This window comes from Xiphophorus maculatus, chromosome 19 (genome assembly GCF_002775205.1).
Source record: "Xiphophorus maculatus strain JP 163 A chromosome 19, X_maculatus-5.0-male, whole genome shotgun sequence".
NCBI lineage: Eukaryota > Metazoa > Chordata > Actinopteri > Cyprinodontiformes > Poeciliidae > Xiphophorus > Xiphophorus maculatus.
The window spans coordinates 7,905,663-7,925,006 of NC_036461.1; the positions used below are offsets into that span (position 1 = coordinate 7,905,663).

Genomic DNA, 19,344 nt, shown 5'->3' on the forward strand with positions numbered 1-19,344 from the left:
GAAAAGTTTTTTTTCCCCACTAAAGTAGATTCATAATTTGAAAAATGTATTTTGTAAATACAAACGTTGTCATTGATTTAAAACCTGTTAGAAACTTGTCATGTCACAAATAATAGACGGAAAGAACTATCAAGAAACTACATTATTACTTTGCAGTAGTTTGGGACGCAATTTGTAACTAGCGAAAACATGAAGCGAAAATTAAAGTGCACTGTGTCAGTGTGCCCTTGAGCAAGGTACTCAATCATCTTTCGAGCTGCACAGCGACAGAGTTCCTATAAAGGAACTACAATAAAATAAAACATTAACCCGTATGTTGCTGTGTCTTCCTTCGCTACGACACGTCTCTCTTACCGACATCAGTCAGAGAACAACATCTGTCACAGCAGCACTGCAGATGGACTAAAGCAGCCTCACTCACTGCACTCCCTTCCTCCTCCCCTCCACACACACACACACACACACACACACGCACACACACACACACACACCCACACACACCATGGATCCATGCCTCACCATCATCCTCTGCATTCAGCCCTGATCCACCGACAGAATCAACCTGATTTCCTCTCACTCTTACCGCTGCTTTTTATTATTCACATCACAGTTGTTACATCTGTGCGGATCCAGCTGCGGAATGAAGTCGCTGTTTTTCTCGGCACTGCGGGACAAAGCCATGAATCCCTGGCTGCTCTTCGCGCTGCTCGGTCTCTGGTGAGTGAGTCGCTTCCATGCGCCCGTCGTGATGGGAAGAGGGGGTGAAAATGACCGCAGAAGGTGTCTTTGCGTGTGTGAGGGGGGGTGCGTGTGTGAGATTTTTTTTTTTTTTTTTTTACAGCGGGTAATTGTGAGAGCTGTGGCTGGGGAGTTTAAAATCTGACGATGTTTTTTCTCTTGAGACTGACTGCTTCGTGTGTGTTTTTCTTATCTTCCCGAGATTTGCAGATTGGGTGATTTTGGTCCGCACTGTTCAAGAAATGTGTATGAGCTCATGGCATGAGCGACACTTAACGCATACTATTAAGATTAGGGAGTTATTTTCAAGTTATAAAAAGAAAAACATGGAATTTCTCAGCAAGCAAACATGTCATTTTTGTTATTTCTGCACGCTGAAATAAAAAAAAAGGTTAATAGTGAATCTTACGAGGCATTGTAATCCAGTCAAGCGTGATAAAAGCACAAATATCTTAGCCATGATCGATCATGCCATCATTTACCAGCTGCAGTCCAAGAGTCTCGGCTTATTTTCAGTTTGAAGATGCCAGTTATTGCCTGACAGTCTGAATGTTTGGTGCCTCTTGGCGAAGTTTTTACCAAACTCCTCAAATTGAAACCTTCCCTCACCAACAGTTTGGATGAGAACTTATTATTTGTGAATATAACTTCAGTTTTGGAATTTTAATGGTTTATTTTAACTGCATTGGACAATTATTAGGATCTAGATTGTGCAGATGCAAGTAAAGGACATATTGTATATCATTGGTGAAGTTAAATTCGCAATAGATACTGGAAACAACCAAACCATCACACACACAAAAATCAAAGCAAATTAGTCAGCAAATTGAGTAAAAAATTGGAATGACAAAGTTTTTGAAAAAGCTTGCATTGTGAGGAATCCTTTATTAGTAATAACTTTAATAGTTTAAATTTATGAGAAACTGGCAGTACGTGTTGCTCTGGCTGGTGTGATTTTCTTTCACATAAACAGTCTCCAAATCTTGGAGGTTTTATTGATGCTGTGGAAAAAGTGGATAAATGTCAAGTTATTGACTGGGCCATTTTAACAGTTTTACTCTCGCTCTAAAACCACTTAAAGTTTCCTTTGTTGTGTATTAAGGACTGTTATTTAGAAATCAGTACTTCTATCATCTTCATATTCAAATCCAGAATTTTCTAGTACAGTTCTCCATGCATCCTTCCCTCAGTTTTCATGAAACCCATATGTGGGAATGTAACCCACACCTGCAAACTTCACTTTTGGCACAGTTTTTTTTTAGGTGGTGTGCAGAATCATTTTTCTTCCAAACTTTGTGAGGGCAGTGATTTGTAAAAAGTTTAGCTTTGGTCTCATCTGACTATGATGTGTTTTTCCCATATTGTAGTGACTAATCTTCAACATTCTTCTTTTCCATCTTGTAGTCTTGTGCAGTGAGTGTGCATAGAGGCCATTGTGGTTGAATGTATTACTTACTGTTTTCCTGGGAAAATATTGCTTTAAACTTAAACTTAGACTCTTAAATTTTCCAGATGTCTTTCATGGACAAAATATTTTAGGTAGAGATTCAAAATATTAAAAAACAACTGTCAAATCACATTTTAAATGTCTGAATGTGCTTGCAACAGACAAATGCTATGCAACTATGCTATGTGTCTCTTCAGCAGTGCTCAGGTTGTTTCTGTGTAAGACTATAAGGAAATTAACATAAAAACGACAAACTCCTGTCTGTGGATTTAACAGATTTATGAAACAGTCAGTGTTGCAGTTCGTTTCTTCACAGCTTTACTGATTAGTTTTGGCAGAGTAACTGTTGTTGATTTAAGCTCAATGAGAGTCAGAACAGGAAAAGCAGAGACGGAAAGAGCTGCCAAGCAATCAGTTAATCGTCATTGAAAGTCTCTCCAGGATCAAAGCTGAACTGGGGCTGCAGCTTAATGCCGAAAGCAGCGCCCCTGGTGGGCTACATCAAGCTCCATTGCCTCTAATGACACCCCCATGAAAACTCCCAAATATAATGAGAAAATATTACTAGTGTCTTAATGTCTGCAGCAGTGCAGGCTGTTGTCTTTTACCAACACTTTAAGTGCATGGTTGGTCATATTAATGATGAGGTGAGAACAGATTTAAACTTGATATGAGTGTAATTTTTATTTGGGATGTGAATAAAATCTTCATCAACCACAGGCAGCCTGATGAGACTCAGAGTTTCCATCAATCTGGTCTTTTAGAGCGAGAAATCAAAGTTTGATGAATACTTTTGAAAGATGTATTTATTCCTCGTGCCATAGGAGAATGATGGTTTAGTTTTCTCCTGATGTGTTAAAACATCTAGAAGTTTTGTTCATATATGAAGGCTAGAAATGGCAAAAACTGTATTTAGACTTCTTTTTGTAATTTCATAATTAAGGTCATTGGCTTGTTGAATTTGTTGATTTCTTCCCTCACTTTTCTTTCATTTATTTAATCCATAGTGGGGTGTTTTTCTTGTTGTTTCAACATTTGCTTTCCAATTTTTACTCTTCCACTGTCCTGCCTTCAGTTATTTTATTAATAAAGATGTAGATTTATTATGAGTCTATTTTTAGATTATGATCAGCACTTTAGATCTTTGTCGTATCCCTATCACATCATCATTTAGGCCTTAAGGTGACTACACAGACATATTTGTCTATTCATTAGGTCACTGTGTCATGGGGGGGACCATGCCTATCAGAAATTATTCTGGAAAGAGTAGCTCAAATCCCGGGCTGAACGCCAGGTCCGCAGGGATCCTTATAGTATCAGGTCTGTGTTTATTAGCGGGGAACTACAGCAGCAGCGTCATTTGGCACAAGCTGAGAATTCGACCATGTGGAACGGCCTGTAATAGAAACAGCAGGACTCATCAGATAGCAGACACATAAAACTGCTTATAGCTCTGTTTAAGTTGCATTCCAGAAGTGCTGCTGTGTGCACTGAATCCAAGCGCTCTTTCTTTGACATGCAACCTGACACAACCCTGTGCTTTGATTGTGCAAACACAAGACCAATATTTTATTTTTTTTGTGCAGAGCTAAAAACTGCTGATCTTTTATTTTCGGTGTTGAAAAAAAGCACAGGTCAGAACTATGCTTTATAAGCTAAAAGCTGGTTTTTGCCCTTGGGGAGTCCCAGCAATATTGAACATCCCCACACAGCACAATCTATGGAACAATTAAAGGGAATGTTTGTTCTGAGGAAACAAAGAAACAACCAGTTATTCACTTGGGATGAAAACCTGGTATGTTATTAAAGCTTCACATTTAACCTAGGATTCATTTTAGAGGTTTTCTGCTTAGAGTTACAAGAAGCCCATTTCTTATATTTGGACATACAGTATTTTACTTTACATGGTTTAGGAACACATTCCGTTATATAAAAGTATCAAAAATAATGCAAGAACGCAGTTTCTGTGGGTTTCTGCTAGATTTTAAAATATAACATGAATATAAATGCTGTCATTTTTTTTGATACATGTCTAAACAATGTTACTAAAGTGGACAGAGGAGGTGTAAAAGATTACTGTATGTGAACCAACAGTATTAAGTGAAGTATGTTTTTGCGTAAAACTGTGTCCTTACTTGATTTCTGTTAATACAGGTTACATGTTTAAACTAAAAATCATACTTAGATCACATATCTTCATTTAAATAAATGAAAACTCATAACTTTTACTGTAAAATGTACTTTAGGCATTCAAAGGAATACAATTTGGATTAAGACAGTAACATAAAATGTGGAAAAAGTGAAGTGCTCTGAATACTGTCCAGGTGCACTGCATGGGACTACTTCTTCTGTTTGCTTAAGAATTGCAGTTTGGCCTAAAAATAAACTCCATATTTGTGGCAAAAAGTGGCAGCTTGATCCTAATTTTAGAAGCAAAGAAATTAATAACCCTTCCATTGAATTGAAAAGAAACATGAGGTTACAGATTTGAGCAGCTTGCTTGCATATGTCATGGATGGAAGATTTAAATCGATTAACAAAAACAAAATCACTGCTATAAATCTTCTGTTAAAAACAAGCTTTTCTGGATAGCTTGCTCTTAAGGATGCAGAGCCAAAAAAGAAATCCAGCAAGATTTAGCATATATCAGAGTCGTTAGTCCAAAGTTCTGAAATGTTGACGTTCAAGGGTGAAGCATCACTGATGAAAACAGATGTTCTGGATGTTTTACATCTGCAGCACAGCAATGTTTATTGCAGATTTAATTTATTCATTACATCACCTCTGTTGACAGTTGAGTTTGAAAACATTCTAGTTTTTTGTCATGATGCTACAATCATAAAACGGAAGTCCATCCTTTAGCCTGTTTATTTTGCTATTATTAATGTATTTGATTTTCTGCATTTCTTCAGCTTCTATATCTTGTGTTAGCCAAACTGCAAATTTGATATTCACTTCCTCTTTCAGATCGAGTGTCTTAGATAATAAGATATATTAAAAATAATCAGATCGATATTAGGTTTTCCAGCAATTTAATGCCACATTTTCATACATTTATTTAACCACAAAGAAGCTAATCTAGAAGAGCTTTGTAAAAGCCCATCCCATCTGCTTTTGAAAGATTTAAGAGATAATCTTCTAGCTCAATGGTGCTGATCAAATGCATTGATTCACTGATCAGAATCAGCACCTCCACAATAAAATAGAAGTTTTGTCTATTTGTTTGTCAAGACTGAAACACATCAGCAATAACCATAAAGAAACAACAAATGCTTTAAAGAAGCCTTGGAAGGGAAATCAGGCCACTTAAAAACTATTTGGCATCCACCACTCTACTGAAACAATGGTTATTCACAAATAAAAATAATAATAAACAAAAAAAAAACAGCTGCAGTTTTTCCTAATATTAGATGCCCCAGCAAACAGAATGCTGCCTTGTCCTAAAAAAGAACAAGGCAGCATGTTTTTTTTTTTAATGAGTCAGAAGAGATCAGGGACAATGGATAGATGACACAAAAGTAGAGAGGTTTGGTCACTGTGCAAAGCACCTTGTTTTAAGAAAATCAAACTCGAGATATTAGCGTAAACAGAGCATACCAACTTTTAACCCTCTATGGCATGACTTTTTATTTTTGTGGGGAAGAAATATTTTCCTGCATTCTTTGGGAGCTTGGTGGTCCCTAATTACATGTCAATCATAAAATCGGACTCTGACACCTCCTGGAACCAGATTTGGGTTTGTTGCCTCAGGGTAACATTGGTCTAGAACACCAAGATTGTCTACACTGATTATGAGAAATGAAATACAAATCAAACAAAAACTATATTCATAAAAGAACTATTTTTTGGACAAAAATATGTCAAAAATCATGCCCCCCAAAAAATAAAATAAAGGAGCAATGTGAGGTACAGCTATGTGGTTTGTTGCCTGAGGGCAACGCCATGCCATAGAGGGTTAAGCACTGTGGTGAAGCACTTGGTTTGCAGTCACATGAGTCAAAATTCCTCCATAATGATATGAGGGACCTAATAAACTCAAACAGCAAATGACTACAACGAGTTATTCCTTCTGAATTGCTATACATTTTGGCTTTTTCAAAAACATAGTATTGAGTAACATGTTGTGTCTTTTTGTAAGCTTGATACTCAATTTCAGAACCTGACAAAAATACAACCATTTTAATCTTATTATATGTAAAACCCTAGTGCTGAAGTAGAGTAAATTATTTTACCAAGATTATGTATTTTATAAAGAGCAGAATAAGCAGCTTAATGAATAAAACCATGTATGCAGGCTGACAACTGTTAAATGAGAAATCAAATCTAATTTAATCTGTTAGATGTGTGCGAGATGTTCCATCAGAATATAACTAAAATGTGTTTGGCATATGCTCAAACACTTTAGATCTTAAATGCATCTGTTCTCGTCAAGGTTCTCAGTCTAATAGATGGTTGGTGTCCATGTGATCCGATTCATCATCTGGCCACAAATCACCTGTACTTTCCTTTGAAAGTTTAAAAAGTGCATATAGCTGCCTGATTTTCCTTGCACAGTAATTTTCACCTTCAGTTCACAAGATTAATCAAGCACTCATTCTCCTTCTGGTGTGTTAGCCAAATGAGAGCTAAAACACCAGAGGAAAATTTGGGAATCTGTGGATATCTGTTGATGCTTTATGGTTATCGCTCTTCTTCACAGTTCAGCCATTGGGCCCAGTAAACAGGAAGATGAAGACTACGAGGATGTACCCATAAATAAAACCTGGGTGTTATCGCCAAAGGTCTATGAGAGTGACGTGACTTTGATCCTCAATAAACTGCTGCAGGGCTACGACAACAAACTGCGGCCTGACATCGGAGGTGAGGAAAAAAACCCTCTCATCTCCACGTAACACCTTCTGCATTAGAGGAAACATGCTCTCAATATTCAAACAGGATTTCTAATATTTAATGTTTATTTTTATTTATTGTAATGAGTGTTAGGATTGTTATTGTGAGCTTGGTTGTTTTAGGACAGAAACCTGCAGCATTACATGTAAATCCATGTCCTTACGTTATGTTTCAGTGCGGCCGACAGTGATTGAAACAGCAGTTTATGTCAACAGTATCGGACCAGTGGACCCCATCAACATGGTGAGGCAGTTTCCGTCAGTTTAGCTGCAGCTTGTTCTCATTTTTATGCATTTAGTGCTTTTAAAAAGTACTATAGTTTTGTCCATCAAGTCCATCATACTATAGTTTTGTCCAAACCTACCAAGAGGTGAACAAAAATGAATAGTAGATGTATCAGTCAAATGAAAACTTTTTGCTAATTGTTTGGTGTTTGGAGTGGTGGTCCAACCAATGAATGCAATCTGCTAATTGCTTGCAGTACAAGGCTTGATTCAGTTTGTACTACACCTGACGTAGTTACAAAAAATGGGGAGATCCACACAGAACCTGCTACTGGAGATTAATCTGGCCAGGTTGGCTTGAGGCAGAACCAGTAAAATTTGCTCCCATGAAGAATTGACAATAAGCCGTTCTTCTAAGTCCAGACCATGATGATATGAAAGCCTTCCTCCTCTTTTGCCAAAAGATGAATGGACCTCTGCATTTATATGTGCATGCTAAGCAGCCTAACATGATCCTGTTAGTAAATGGTAAATGACCTGTACTTGTATAACACTTTAGCTGAAGGTTTATATCTGAAGTGCTCTATGCTGCAATCAGTCATTCACCCAATAGCACACACTCACATATACACTGATGGTAGAAAGCTACATTGTAGCCAATGCTACGCTGGGACAAACTGACAGACTCAGGAAGGCTGTCAATCAATTGTTGAGAGTGGACCCTCGGAACGCCACTACCAGCAGGCGAGGTCAGGAAAGAGTCTGTCCCAAGGACACAAAAACTAAGATGGACAGTTGGGGTTTGAGCATTTTACTTCTGATCCATTGTCACTCTGCAATTTGAGTTATTGCAGGGTTGCTAAACTTGTGTCCTTCATGTCTTAGATGTGTCTCTGTTCAACAAGCATAATGCAACTGAAAAGTGGTGAAAGACGTTCTGATAATTGAAAACACAATGTATGCATACTGAAAACTTAACACAAATTGGGAAATGGATACCAATGTTTGCAATGACCTTTTCTTGCAGGAATACACCATTGACATCTTCTTTGCCCAAACATGGTATGACAGCCGATTGAAGTTCAACAGTTCGATGAAGCTGCTCATGCTTAACAGTAACATGGTAGGGAAAATCTGGATTCCCGACACCTTCTTCAGGAATTCCCGCAAATCCGATGCCCACTGGATCACAACTCCCAACCGACTTTTGAGGCTGTGGAGTAATGGACGAGTCATGTACACACTGAGGTAGGACACTTGCAGGACAGTTTTTCAAACTGATTTTATCAACATATTTAATGTTAACTCTAAAGATATTTGTTGTTTGTGCAGCTTTAGTGTGCACATCTGTGTTTCTTTTTAAAGTAACTCCAGTTTGTCAAACCATGATCTGTCTGTTTTATTGGTGTTTCAGAGAGAGTGAGAAAAAAGCACACAAAAGAATGTTGAGACTTGATTTTCTTCTGTCACAATTCTGTTTTATCAGGTTGACTATTAATGCGGAGTGTTACCTTAAGCTGCATAACTTTCCAATGGATGAGCACTCGTGTCCGCTGGAGTTTTCGAGCTGTAGGTTGTCAAACGTAACATTCTTTCATTTTCGAACCCGTCATCTTAACTTCAGCTTCCTAGCTCTCCTAGAACAAGGGACTAGCACAATGGCAACACCTGTGTTCATTCTCCTTGCCAGAGAGCCCATCTGCTTGAGGCTGTACCAATCTATCATCTGCTCCACCAGCAGAAAGAGGAGGTCACCTACTACCATTTTGCTGACAGACTTAATGAATTCTGCACCCTTCCCCAGTCTGATTCATGCTGTCTGTTATCCTTCATTTGTCTCTTGTATTGTGCTTTTGCTTCTCATGACTTATCATGCTCTTAATCTTCCACACACCAGTGGAAAATACAAAGAATGTTCCACCGAGTTTATGTCAAATGTCAGAGCCAGTTCAGTCACAGGAAATGTCATCGAATCAGCATGAGTTTGTGATAAACTCAAGCCTAAACTAACCTTTTGTGTTACAGTACAGTAGTCGCTGGATATGGTTTTCAGAAAAAAGATATTTTACATCAATGTAATATTTGGTCTCTAAGGTAACCAAAAAATATTTTTTTTCCTAAAAGAATATTATCATGGTAATGAAAAGCCAGAAATCAAGGCAAACTATTTAGAAAATATAAAAGATTACAGAGTAAAACTTGACATAGACAGATGCAGAAGGAAAACAGAGAAATCCCTTTGTAGCTCTTTCAAGGAATTCCCAGACCAGAGGCGATTTGTTCAGTGAGTTCTGGGTCTCCTTCAGGTGGCATACTGATGCCTAAAGTACCTCCATCAAGTAATTTTGATGAAGAGGAGCAGAGGCTCCGCTCTGTGTTCCCGTCTGATGATGGAGTTCTTCACCTTATCCCTAAGCCAGAGCTTTCAGCTCAGCTCTTTTAAAACATTTAAGGTGCCACTCTGCATTTTTAAGAGAAATTCCAAAATCTCAAAACTAATGAGCAGGATCAAGAAACCATTACAAAAAGAGAAGCAAATATTTCCACATAGTACAACTGACTGGAGGGGTACAAAAAGGTGTACCCACTGGATCGTGAAAGGGGTTTAGACTATTTGGAATCAAACTTAATTTGCAAACTTGAAGAAATTTATTGTGACTGAGCAGGTCAGTGACATTTTGAATGCTTCCATCTTCTTTGCCCTAATGCTGTTTCCTGTGAATAACAACCACTCATAGACTATGTAAAGGAAGGATGCAGCCACTCTGATTTAAAATAAAGATCACAATCTTGATTTTATTCACTCTACCGTACATAATTTAAGTAGGTGACAGATACATCCCTTTTTGCATTAGGTATCCTAACTGAAGTATTTATATTTATGGGTTATTCTTGAAAATACTGTAGTAACAGTCAGAAGTCTTATTCATTTTAGGGCCCACCATAAACTAAATCTGCTATTCACTCAGTGTCATAGCAGCCAAATATGCTTATGAACTTGTTTGCTCTTTAGAAAGGATTTAATAGGAAAGACCTTTTGCCACTTTATTAGATCAAAAACAGCCCGCCCTTCCTTTCCAACTGATGAGATGTATAACAATTCATTTTTTGTCCTCTATAGATAATTTATTTTCTACTGCATTAATATGGAACAACATTCCATAAAGTCAGTCTCTTTAATGGCTTATCTTACTTAAAGTAGACTAAGCCAGAAAGCATAAAAGCAAAATCTCACCCAAAGCAAATTTTGAAAAATTCCATAGTGGGTCGTGCCAAGAGACACTGATGGCCAAGGCCAAATGTAGAGATGAGTGTTGCGTTAGGGTGTGGTAAGGATGAACAAAAGCATTGTTGCCAAATTAACGACTGAGACTATGCAGTCTCCCAGTCAGGTAGATCAGAGAGGAGACTCATTCCACTCTGTGTCCACATTGCAAATGAATCAGATTTGTGCAAAGTTGAAAACGCTATTGCTCAATCTTTCATATTTCCAACTGCTGACTCACCATGGTATCGTGTGTCTGAATGAGATAAGTTTATACTCAAATCGGGGCTGTGACATAGACATCGACCAAGTTGCATCATTTGTAACCAATAGGAAAATTCAACTGCACTAGTCACCCTTTAACACAAACTGGACAGCACTAAAATGGTTTTAAGACAAATATTTCTGATCTAAACTAGTTGACAAAAAATTTGACAATTTTCACAGTAACAAGATCCTGTTCTGCAAGTTTTCATCAAAACAGATAAAATACCTTTTGCTCTCTTTGCTGAAACAAACTCCAGATTATCTATATAATCTGTGCCATCATTAGACCATAGTACAACAGGAGGGCTGAGACTGGTAAACACAAGACAAGTTTTCTTGAACGTCTCTTGTTCACAGCTGCATCTCATTATTTTTGATAGTAGCAAATTACATATTGAACTGACTCGGGTTGATATGAAACTTCATTACAGTAGCCACCAACACTAATTGCTTTTATCGAACTTTAATTTAGACAATATTTTGGACAGTTATGTCAGATACTTTTCTATAAAATAGAAGTCAGATACTGCATCCATTTTTAGGCCAAAATGGATGCTGTGACTGATAACTACATAAATCATTGAGATTAGCTGTGTTTTAAGGTGCTGTGGCTACATCCATCTTTTTTGCACAGTCTATGTGTGAGCTACGTTGAAAAATATCTGATGCTGTAGGAATGAGGCAGGCTTTTGTTTCATCTGCTTTGGGGTGTTCTGCAGATGGTTATCCAAAAAACGAGATCACATATCGGTGGCAGAGGCGGGCAGTGGAGGTGGCCGACCAGCGTTACTGGAGACTCTACCAGTTTGCTTTTGTAGGGATGAGGAATACCACCGATGAGGCACACACTCAGTCAGGTAAGGCAGAATCGCCTTACCGTTTCTAGTTTTGCAGTGCTCTAAATTGAAAAACCCCTTTCATCTTTACTTTGCTTAATCTGTTTCAGGGGAATATGTCATAATGACAATATTTTTTGACTTGAGTCGACGGATGGGCTATTTCACTATTCAGACGTACATTCCCTGCAGCATGATAGTGGTCTTGTCCTGGGTGTCCTTCTGGATTAACAAGGATGCCGTCCCAGCTCGGACATCTCTAGGTTGGAAATCTTAACAAAATTTTACTATCTGAAAGTCTAGCATCCTGCCAGACTGAGGTCCTGCAAGTTTTCTTTCTTTATGAGCAAATAAGGCAAAATGACAAACCACAATCGATCGATCTTGTAGTTTTGGAATCAAAAACAATGACTTCTGCCTTTTCTGCAGTAAGTTGGAGGAAATTCTGACTCATCCACTCATTGAAATCATAGACACTATGTGATTTTATTGAACTGTTATGTGGTTGAACAAAAAATTTAATCTGCATTACCAGGACAAGTTTGATAAGAGGCCCTGTGGTACTCCATACACTTAACAGAGAGGCACGTAGATATAGATAATCTGAAAGTAGAGCCTTGGGGAATCCCACATGTAATCTTTGCTTTGGTTATCAAGCTGACCTTAATCTTAACTGATAATGTTTTCCCAAGGATAAAAGATAAAAACAAAATTAGTTTCTTTTAATATAGCTACATGGTTGTCTTGGTAGGTCACCTGTTTTTTGGTACTGATATTGTTTGAAAAATAATTGGAATTGATAATGTCTTTGGAGATGATGAATGACCCCAACTTAAAAATTTTGCTCTCATGTTCATCTGTGACTAAAGATTTAAACGCAACAACCGTTCAACTAATTGGAGGACATATGAATTAATGCACAACAGTCTGAGCGTATGAACAAAGGAAACCAGGGAGTATTTATACTGACACAGCTAAAGAGAAACAAGCGACAGATGATTAGTAAATGAGGATCAGGTGAGATGGGAAAGCAGAAAGCAGGACTATCTAAATAGACTGGGGAAAAAGCAAAGAAATCTTCTAATGCACCTAATCCAAGACGATTTTGTAGGAGTGTCCTAACAACCATTTCTTCTTAGTCCTAAACTTTGTTCATAATGCAGTTTGACAGAAAGTATGAAAAGTGTAGCATGATTTTAAAAACACTGTAGGAAAACACAACCAAAATCCTAAGACAAACTTTGAAAGACTCTAAGAGGATATCTTCAGAGATCACAAAAAGTCAGGATAAACTAAAACTACATGGTTTCATAATGTTTGTACCATATTTATTGTTTACCTTTTTTGAATCAAATCAGAGTCCCAGCACACAATGGCAAACTGAATTTTTCAAATCAGAAAAAATTTATTTTTCAATCTGCCAATCACTAATCAGAGTGTTGATGGACAATTCCAATAAGCTGCTATTTTTTGTTGGGTTTCTATGCTTTGCTCAATTATTCAGCAAATTTCCTGTTTTCATATTTCATTTTAAACAAAAAATTAACCATGTATATAATTTTTTTAATTCCTACATTTATCCCTTTGTAGGAATCACTACAGTCCTCACTATGACAACTCTGAGCACCATCTCCAGGAAGTCCCTGCCGAAGGTTTCCTACATCACTGCCATGGATCTCTTCGTCTCTGTCTGCTTCATCTTCACCTTCGCTGCTCTCATGGAGTATGGGACCTTGCACTACTTCACCAGCAACCGGCAGACCAAGAAGTCTAAAGCCAACAGCAGTGCCCAGGTACAAACTGAACTTTTATTTGACTCACTCTGGCTTTATTCTTCTAAACGGAGCAGTGAAAGTAACCATGTTTTTTTTGCAGCAGAGAGTTCCCAGCATGGTAAATATCCGACCTGGAACATCCCTGTTGCAGATGAACAACATCGTTCCATATCACGAGGACGATGACTACGCCTACGATTGCTTAGATGGAAAAGACTGTGCCAGCTTCTTTTGCTGCTTCGACGACTGCCGATCGGGAGCCTGGAGAGAAAACAGGATGCACGTTCGAGTTTCTAAGATTGATTCTTACTCGCGGATATTTTTTCCGACTGCTTTTGGCCTTTTTAATCTAGTTTACTGGATTGCTTATCTTTATTTATAAAAGAAAATGTTTATTTATAACTGAAATCAGCTGGAGTTTAACATTTGCAGGTGCATCAGCTGCTTTTAGACTAGTTAGAAGTAACTTTGCAAACTTTTGCTTTGAAAATATAAAGAGCCTGGCTGCAGAGAGGCATGGCATATTAGTGATAACAGCTCCAACATCTTGATCCTGCACAATAAGCAAGAAAAATCCTCAATGTTAGGCTGATCTTTTTGTGAAATTAACCGCAATATAAAGTGTTTGCACATGTAAAACTTCAGTCTCCACAGAGGAACTATTGCCATCAGTCTTTAATACAACAGCCCAAATGTTTATTTTCTCTTTGCTACTGTGCATTGATATCATGCTTTGCACTTTGCATCTGCAATTGAGGGATATTGTCCCTATAATTTGAAGACAGGTTCCTTAATTTTTCTTCGAAAAGCCAGTAACTTATCTGAACAATGGCCAATTAATTGTGTTCAGAATAGTCAGGGATCGTATCTTTACAAATACACCTTAATTGTTCTCTGCGTTTTTCCTGCAGGCTGTCAGGAGTGATGATGGTTATTTTTATGGCAGACAGATTTTATACTTTCATGTATTATATATTGCAAAAAAAAGGCTTGAGTTTATTCCTGTTCAAGCAAACACATCAACTGGTAATTTAACCTGATTGTTTTAAACTGATTGTTTTCTTACTGAAGACGTTCATAAAAAAAGCTGCACATCATTTTATAAAGGTCTGTGGCATCTTAAGCACTTCTCAATAACATTGTACTTCAGCACAGCAATAGAGTTTTACAGGCAGCTTTTAATAGCAGATTGTTTACGAGAACAGATACCTGTCTGGATAATTTTCTCCTTCAAATGCATACATTTTTAAAAAAGGGTGTAATTTCTTCAAAAATGTAAGAAATTCCTTCAATGAACTTGTAGTTTGGTGTTCTAGATTACACATCTTCCATTTATTCATCTTTTGTTTTTAGTTTGAAGAGAGTCTGGCAGCAGGACAGAAAGATTAAGTTCAGTTCTTCTTTCTGAAATTAATTAGATGTTTACTCCTATAAAATGTACCTTGAGAGAGGAAAAGTTGGGATCACAAGAAGGCCATTTTATGCTTTGTCTCATATGCATTCAGTGCTATTCAAGCATTCATACATCTTAGAATGTAAAACACTAATTTGTAGTTTTTCCCACTTTGTGATTTAAAAAAAAACCCTCCAAAAACTTAAAAGATGTTCAGTCATTGGAGACATTATGGATATCAAGCCATGAAAAGTTTCAGGTGACATTTTGTCCACAAACTCATCCTAAGGTGACAACAGTAAGCAGTTGTCACAGTTTTGGTTTATAAACCAAAATACAACCAAATTAGTTTCTGAATTCATGAGGGATTTTCTGTTGCACAGAAACACATCAACTGGTAATTGATAATCATATTTGTCTATGGTAATGGAATTTCAAGCCTTGTTAATATGAATTGTTTTATTATCAAAAAGTGAGAATTTATTATTTGCTTAAAGCTAATGATAATTTCTTGTAAATATTTAGAAAACATTTTAAGCATGCAGCTGTAAAATGTATGTAAACTTTACAAATCGGCATTTAATGGCCAACTATTATCATATTAAAAGCAACATAACCAAAACTTTTTTTTTTTAATGACATAAGATGCAAATAAATCTGCATTTCCACTTTTTTCTGACCAATTTTAAAGTGTTATGACAAAAATCATGTTGAGTCATTTCCTTTTAGAAACAGGAAAGCACTACTATTTGTGGATGATGACATCTGTCCATCCATTATCTGTGGAAGCTTGTAACTATGACTTAAATCAATACAACCATTGTTTTCTTTGATAAAGAAATAGACTTTGTTAACTGTAATATGTGGCATTTAATTGCAACAGAGAAAATCCAAGGATAAACTACACAGGAAACTTTGGTGAGCTACGTGGAAGTAAATAGATGAAGAGGCCAGATTTCTCCCCCGCTGCCAAAATCATCTGCATTTCAGATATCTTTTCCTCCTTATATGACAAGCAGAAAGGAAAGAAACAAGCAAAAGTTGAGTGAAGATGACACAGAACATAGAGAGAAATGGCTTCTGCAAGGAGTCAAAAGCCAAACCACAAATTACCGGTTGTGTGATGATATTGTGTGTTCTTTGCTCCATTAAAATTGTCTTCTGATGTCCACAGATCACTTCACTGAAAATACCAATAAGTCACCTCTCCAAATGTTCCTCCTGAATGTTTGCCAATAATAACTTGCTGTAGACATACCTGAACTAAAATGACGGAGAGAAAATTTGACAGCGGCCTACTTTTGAATATTTTCACTTCCCTTCTATTGACTTTAAGTGGCTTTTGGAGCCATTGACAGCTACATACACAAGTGTAGTAAAATTTGTGAGTAAAAAAACTGATTATTTGGAAAAATGTAAGACTTTCACAATCACTGATGGGCTCATCTTGGGTGGTGATTCGTTAGGTCTCCAAGCTACTGAACTCTTTCACGTATTTTACAAAAAACAAGAAAGCCATCAATGACTATAATTTTTTTCTAAACTACAAAAATATTTGATAACAAGACTGAAGTGAAATTTTTTATAAATGGAACAAAGAAAAAGTCAGATTTGTCCATCTTTAAGAGAAATTGTTCATTCTGATTAAATCAAATCAGAATATGAAAGGTTTTAAACATTAGACAGAATTCATGTTGCCTGAGACAAAATGTTCTTGAGTAAAACAGAGATATTGAATCAGGAATATACTGGCATCTATGCAAGCATACATAGTTTTAGGAAAACTGCAAGTTCATTTGGTCAAAATGAATATTGCACAACTCATTAATCAGATATCTTATTTGCATATCAACTGGTAGTTAACATGATACATGAACTGACTGTGGACAAGTCAGGAAAAGAGCATCTAAACTAAAGTTAATTAAAAATACAGTTTAAACTTTAAAGACAAGTTTGTGTCTCATCCCATATCTTCTTCATTTCACTCGGTGCATCCCTTAGCATTCCATTGCACTTTATTTGGTTTAAGCTTTAACACTAAACTGATTAAATAGCTTGCGTAAAAAATGAGGCACATATACTTTATCCATGCAGCACAGAACGTGATTTATACTTTTTGATTTTCTTCCACAGACTTAACAACAGTCCTCTACAGGTGCAGGCTGCAGTATATTACCACTGCACAAGAGGGCATTTTCTTAGCATGAGTTAAAGCTTGTTGTGTTATTCATATTTATTCATATTTATCTATAGAACACTTATTCATACAGTGTTTCAGTGCTACAGTGCTACACTTAACATATTTTAAGTGTAGCAAAATGTGATTTTGCAAAATTAAGCAAGAAACAAGCATGAAGTGTAGAACCGAGTGATGTTTTACAAAACTACACTGGTTTTGCTAAAAAGTAACTCTTGTATTAAATAATATTTGCTTTTGTTCTCACAGGAATTTATAGTTTAATATTAGCTAACATACAGCCATGTTATCAAGTTATTATGAGATTAAAGAGTTTATTTTCTCATGAGAGGAATAAATTATTTTAAAATCAACATAAAATAATTGTTTGCATATCAGAAGCCAGGACAATTATGCTGCCAACTGATTACCCTGAAAATGTTGTTAACTGCTGTGGCCTGCATTGACAGATCATCCACTGACGGAAGGATAATGCTCTTCAACTGGATCTAATACTGAACAATTAATTTCTGTACTATAGTATAGATCTAAATCAGAAGTGGGTTTTTTTTTTTTTAGCATTTTTTCCTTCTTAATGAGATAAAACAATACTGACATAAAAACAATCTATTTTTTGAGATAAAGAGAAAACTAACGTGGTTATTTTGACATGAGAAATAATACATTTATTACGGCAAGATAACAAAATTAAACATGTAATTTAATGGATATTACTGGAAAATACAAAATGTTTCATGGAGATAAGACAAAGCAAGCTTTGTTTCCTCCAAATAAGACACTAATAAGACACTGCTCCTCACTAGCTGATAAAGAAAGTTTTGTTTCTCTCGACAAGATGAAATTAGATGTTTTATAGAGGTAACAGGAACATGTACCCACAAGATAAAGAGAAAACTAACAAGGTCATGTCAACTTAAATCAATGCAAGCTGTATTTTATTCGGAATACAACATGAATTTTGTTTTCAGGAAATAGAATAAGCTTTGCTATTTTTTTTATTGGGTAACGCAACAAAATAAAAATGAATAAATAAATAAAAGCTTTGTTTACCAGAGATAGTATGAATCAGGCTCTTTGTTCTCAATTAAGACAATAATACACACATAATAAGAAATCACATCAGATTTCACAAATGCAAGAAACAGAAACAATATTTCCACAAGAGGGGTAATGCAACTGGATAGTAATTGGTCCAGATGGTGCTAATGTTGATTTTGACAGTAGACGCTATATACCTCATATAAACACAAGCAATGCATTAAATTCTTTATTTATGTGCAGATGGTAAAGAGCTTAAGTCTTGTATGGATGTCAGGGTGGAGCGTAATTAAAAACTGATAAAATAAGACTTTAAGGGAATTTTCGGGATCTAGACAGACTCTTAGTCCTTGATTTTGAAGATGTGTAAATCTTACAAACTTTAAATTGTTAAATAATAAAACATATCAAATCTCCTACCATTTGGAGCAGATTTGTTGAAACTGAAACTGTTGAAATAAATTGTAGAGATGTAACTTATATTCTTAAGTCTTATCATGATGATGCACTAAAATATTTTTGGTTACATTGCAGAAACTCTTCTCTAACCATGGTACCATTTTGTTTTTGTATTTATTTCTATATTGTGACATATTCCAAACTACAATGGTAATCTGGTAATGATTTAAAGGCATAATCTCAATTAGACTACAACTAAATGAAAACATATTACATCAATATGGCCAACTTGTTTGAAATTACAATATAATCAAATTTGTCGTTGTACCGTGAAATTAGCATTTTCTTTGCAACTCTATTTCCGCTTTGCCTTGGCTTAAAAAAACAAGCTTTCATCTCCATGTCAGGCTTTAAAAACTGTATAAATGACTGCCAGCTGAACTTTTTTAAATGTATTTAAAAGCTACTCTGAAACTCCAGCATATCATGTCATTTTTTTCATATTCCTTTTTGCAAGTATAGTAAAAAAATCAAATGCTGTAATTGTCAGCCCAGCATCTTCAGAAACTTGATCATTCATCGCACTAACGATCTGCAAAGAGCTAAAAATCTCATAAAACTCAAGCCATATTAAAGCGTCGGTCATATATCTGTGTGCAAAATCATTCTCTGTAAATGTTGCTCATGTTGTATTGTGACTACTAACTCAATACACTGTGACAAAATAAAGCAGTGCCTATAAAATCCAACTGGTGTTATTTCAGACTTTATTTTCCAGATGTATTTGCATTGCTTAATTATTCCCTTTGAATAAATTGATGGCCTGAAGGTTTATGACAGACAATCTTTGGGCAATGTTACATGTTACCCTCACA

At 36.3% G+C, this 19,344-nt stretch overlaps 1 protein-coding gene across 2 annotated transcripts; it reads left to right on the top strand.

Annotated features, from left to right (window-relative positions):
• Positions 1–410: 410 nt before the first annotated feature.
• gabrg1 (gamma-aminobutyric acid type A receptor gamma1 subunit) lies at positions 411–19,218 on the top strand. Of its 2 annotated transcripts, none has more exons than XM_005797787.2 (9): positions 411–717; positions 6,885–7,045; positions 7,251–7,318; positions 8,327–8,547; positions 8,786–8,868; positions 11,551–11,688; positions 11,778–11,930; positions 13,258–13,460; positions 13,543–19,218. In XM_005797787.2, exons 1-9 carry the CDS (start codon positions 641–643, stop codon positions 13,822–13,824), a joined length of 1,386 nt encoding a protein of 461 aa, XP_005797844.1. In that variant the 5' UTR covers positions 411–640; the 3' UTR covers positions 13,825–19,218. The 2 variants fall into 2 exon arrangements, with proteins under 2 accessions (XP_005797844.1, XP_023209105.1); XM_023353337.1 differs by having other exon boundaries at positions 13,546–19,218.
• Positions 19,219–19,344: the final 126 nt, after the last annotated feature.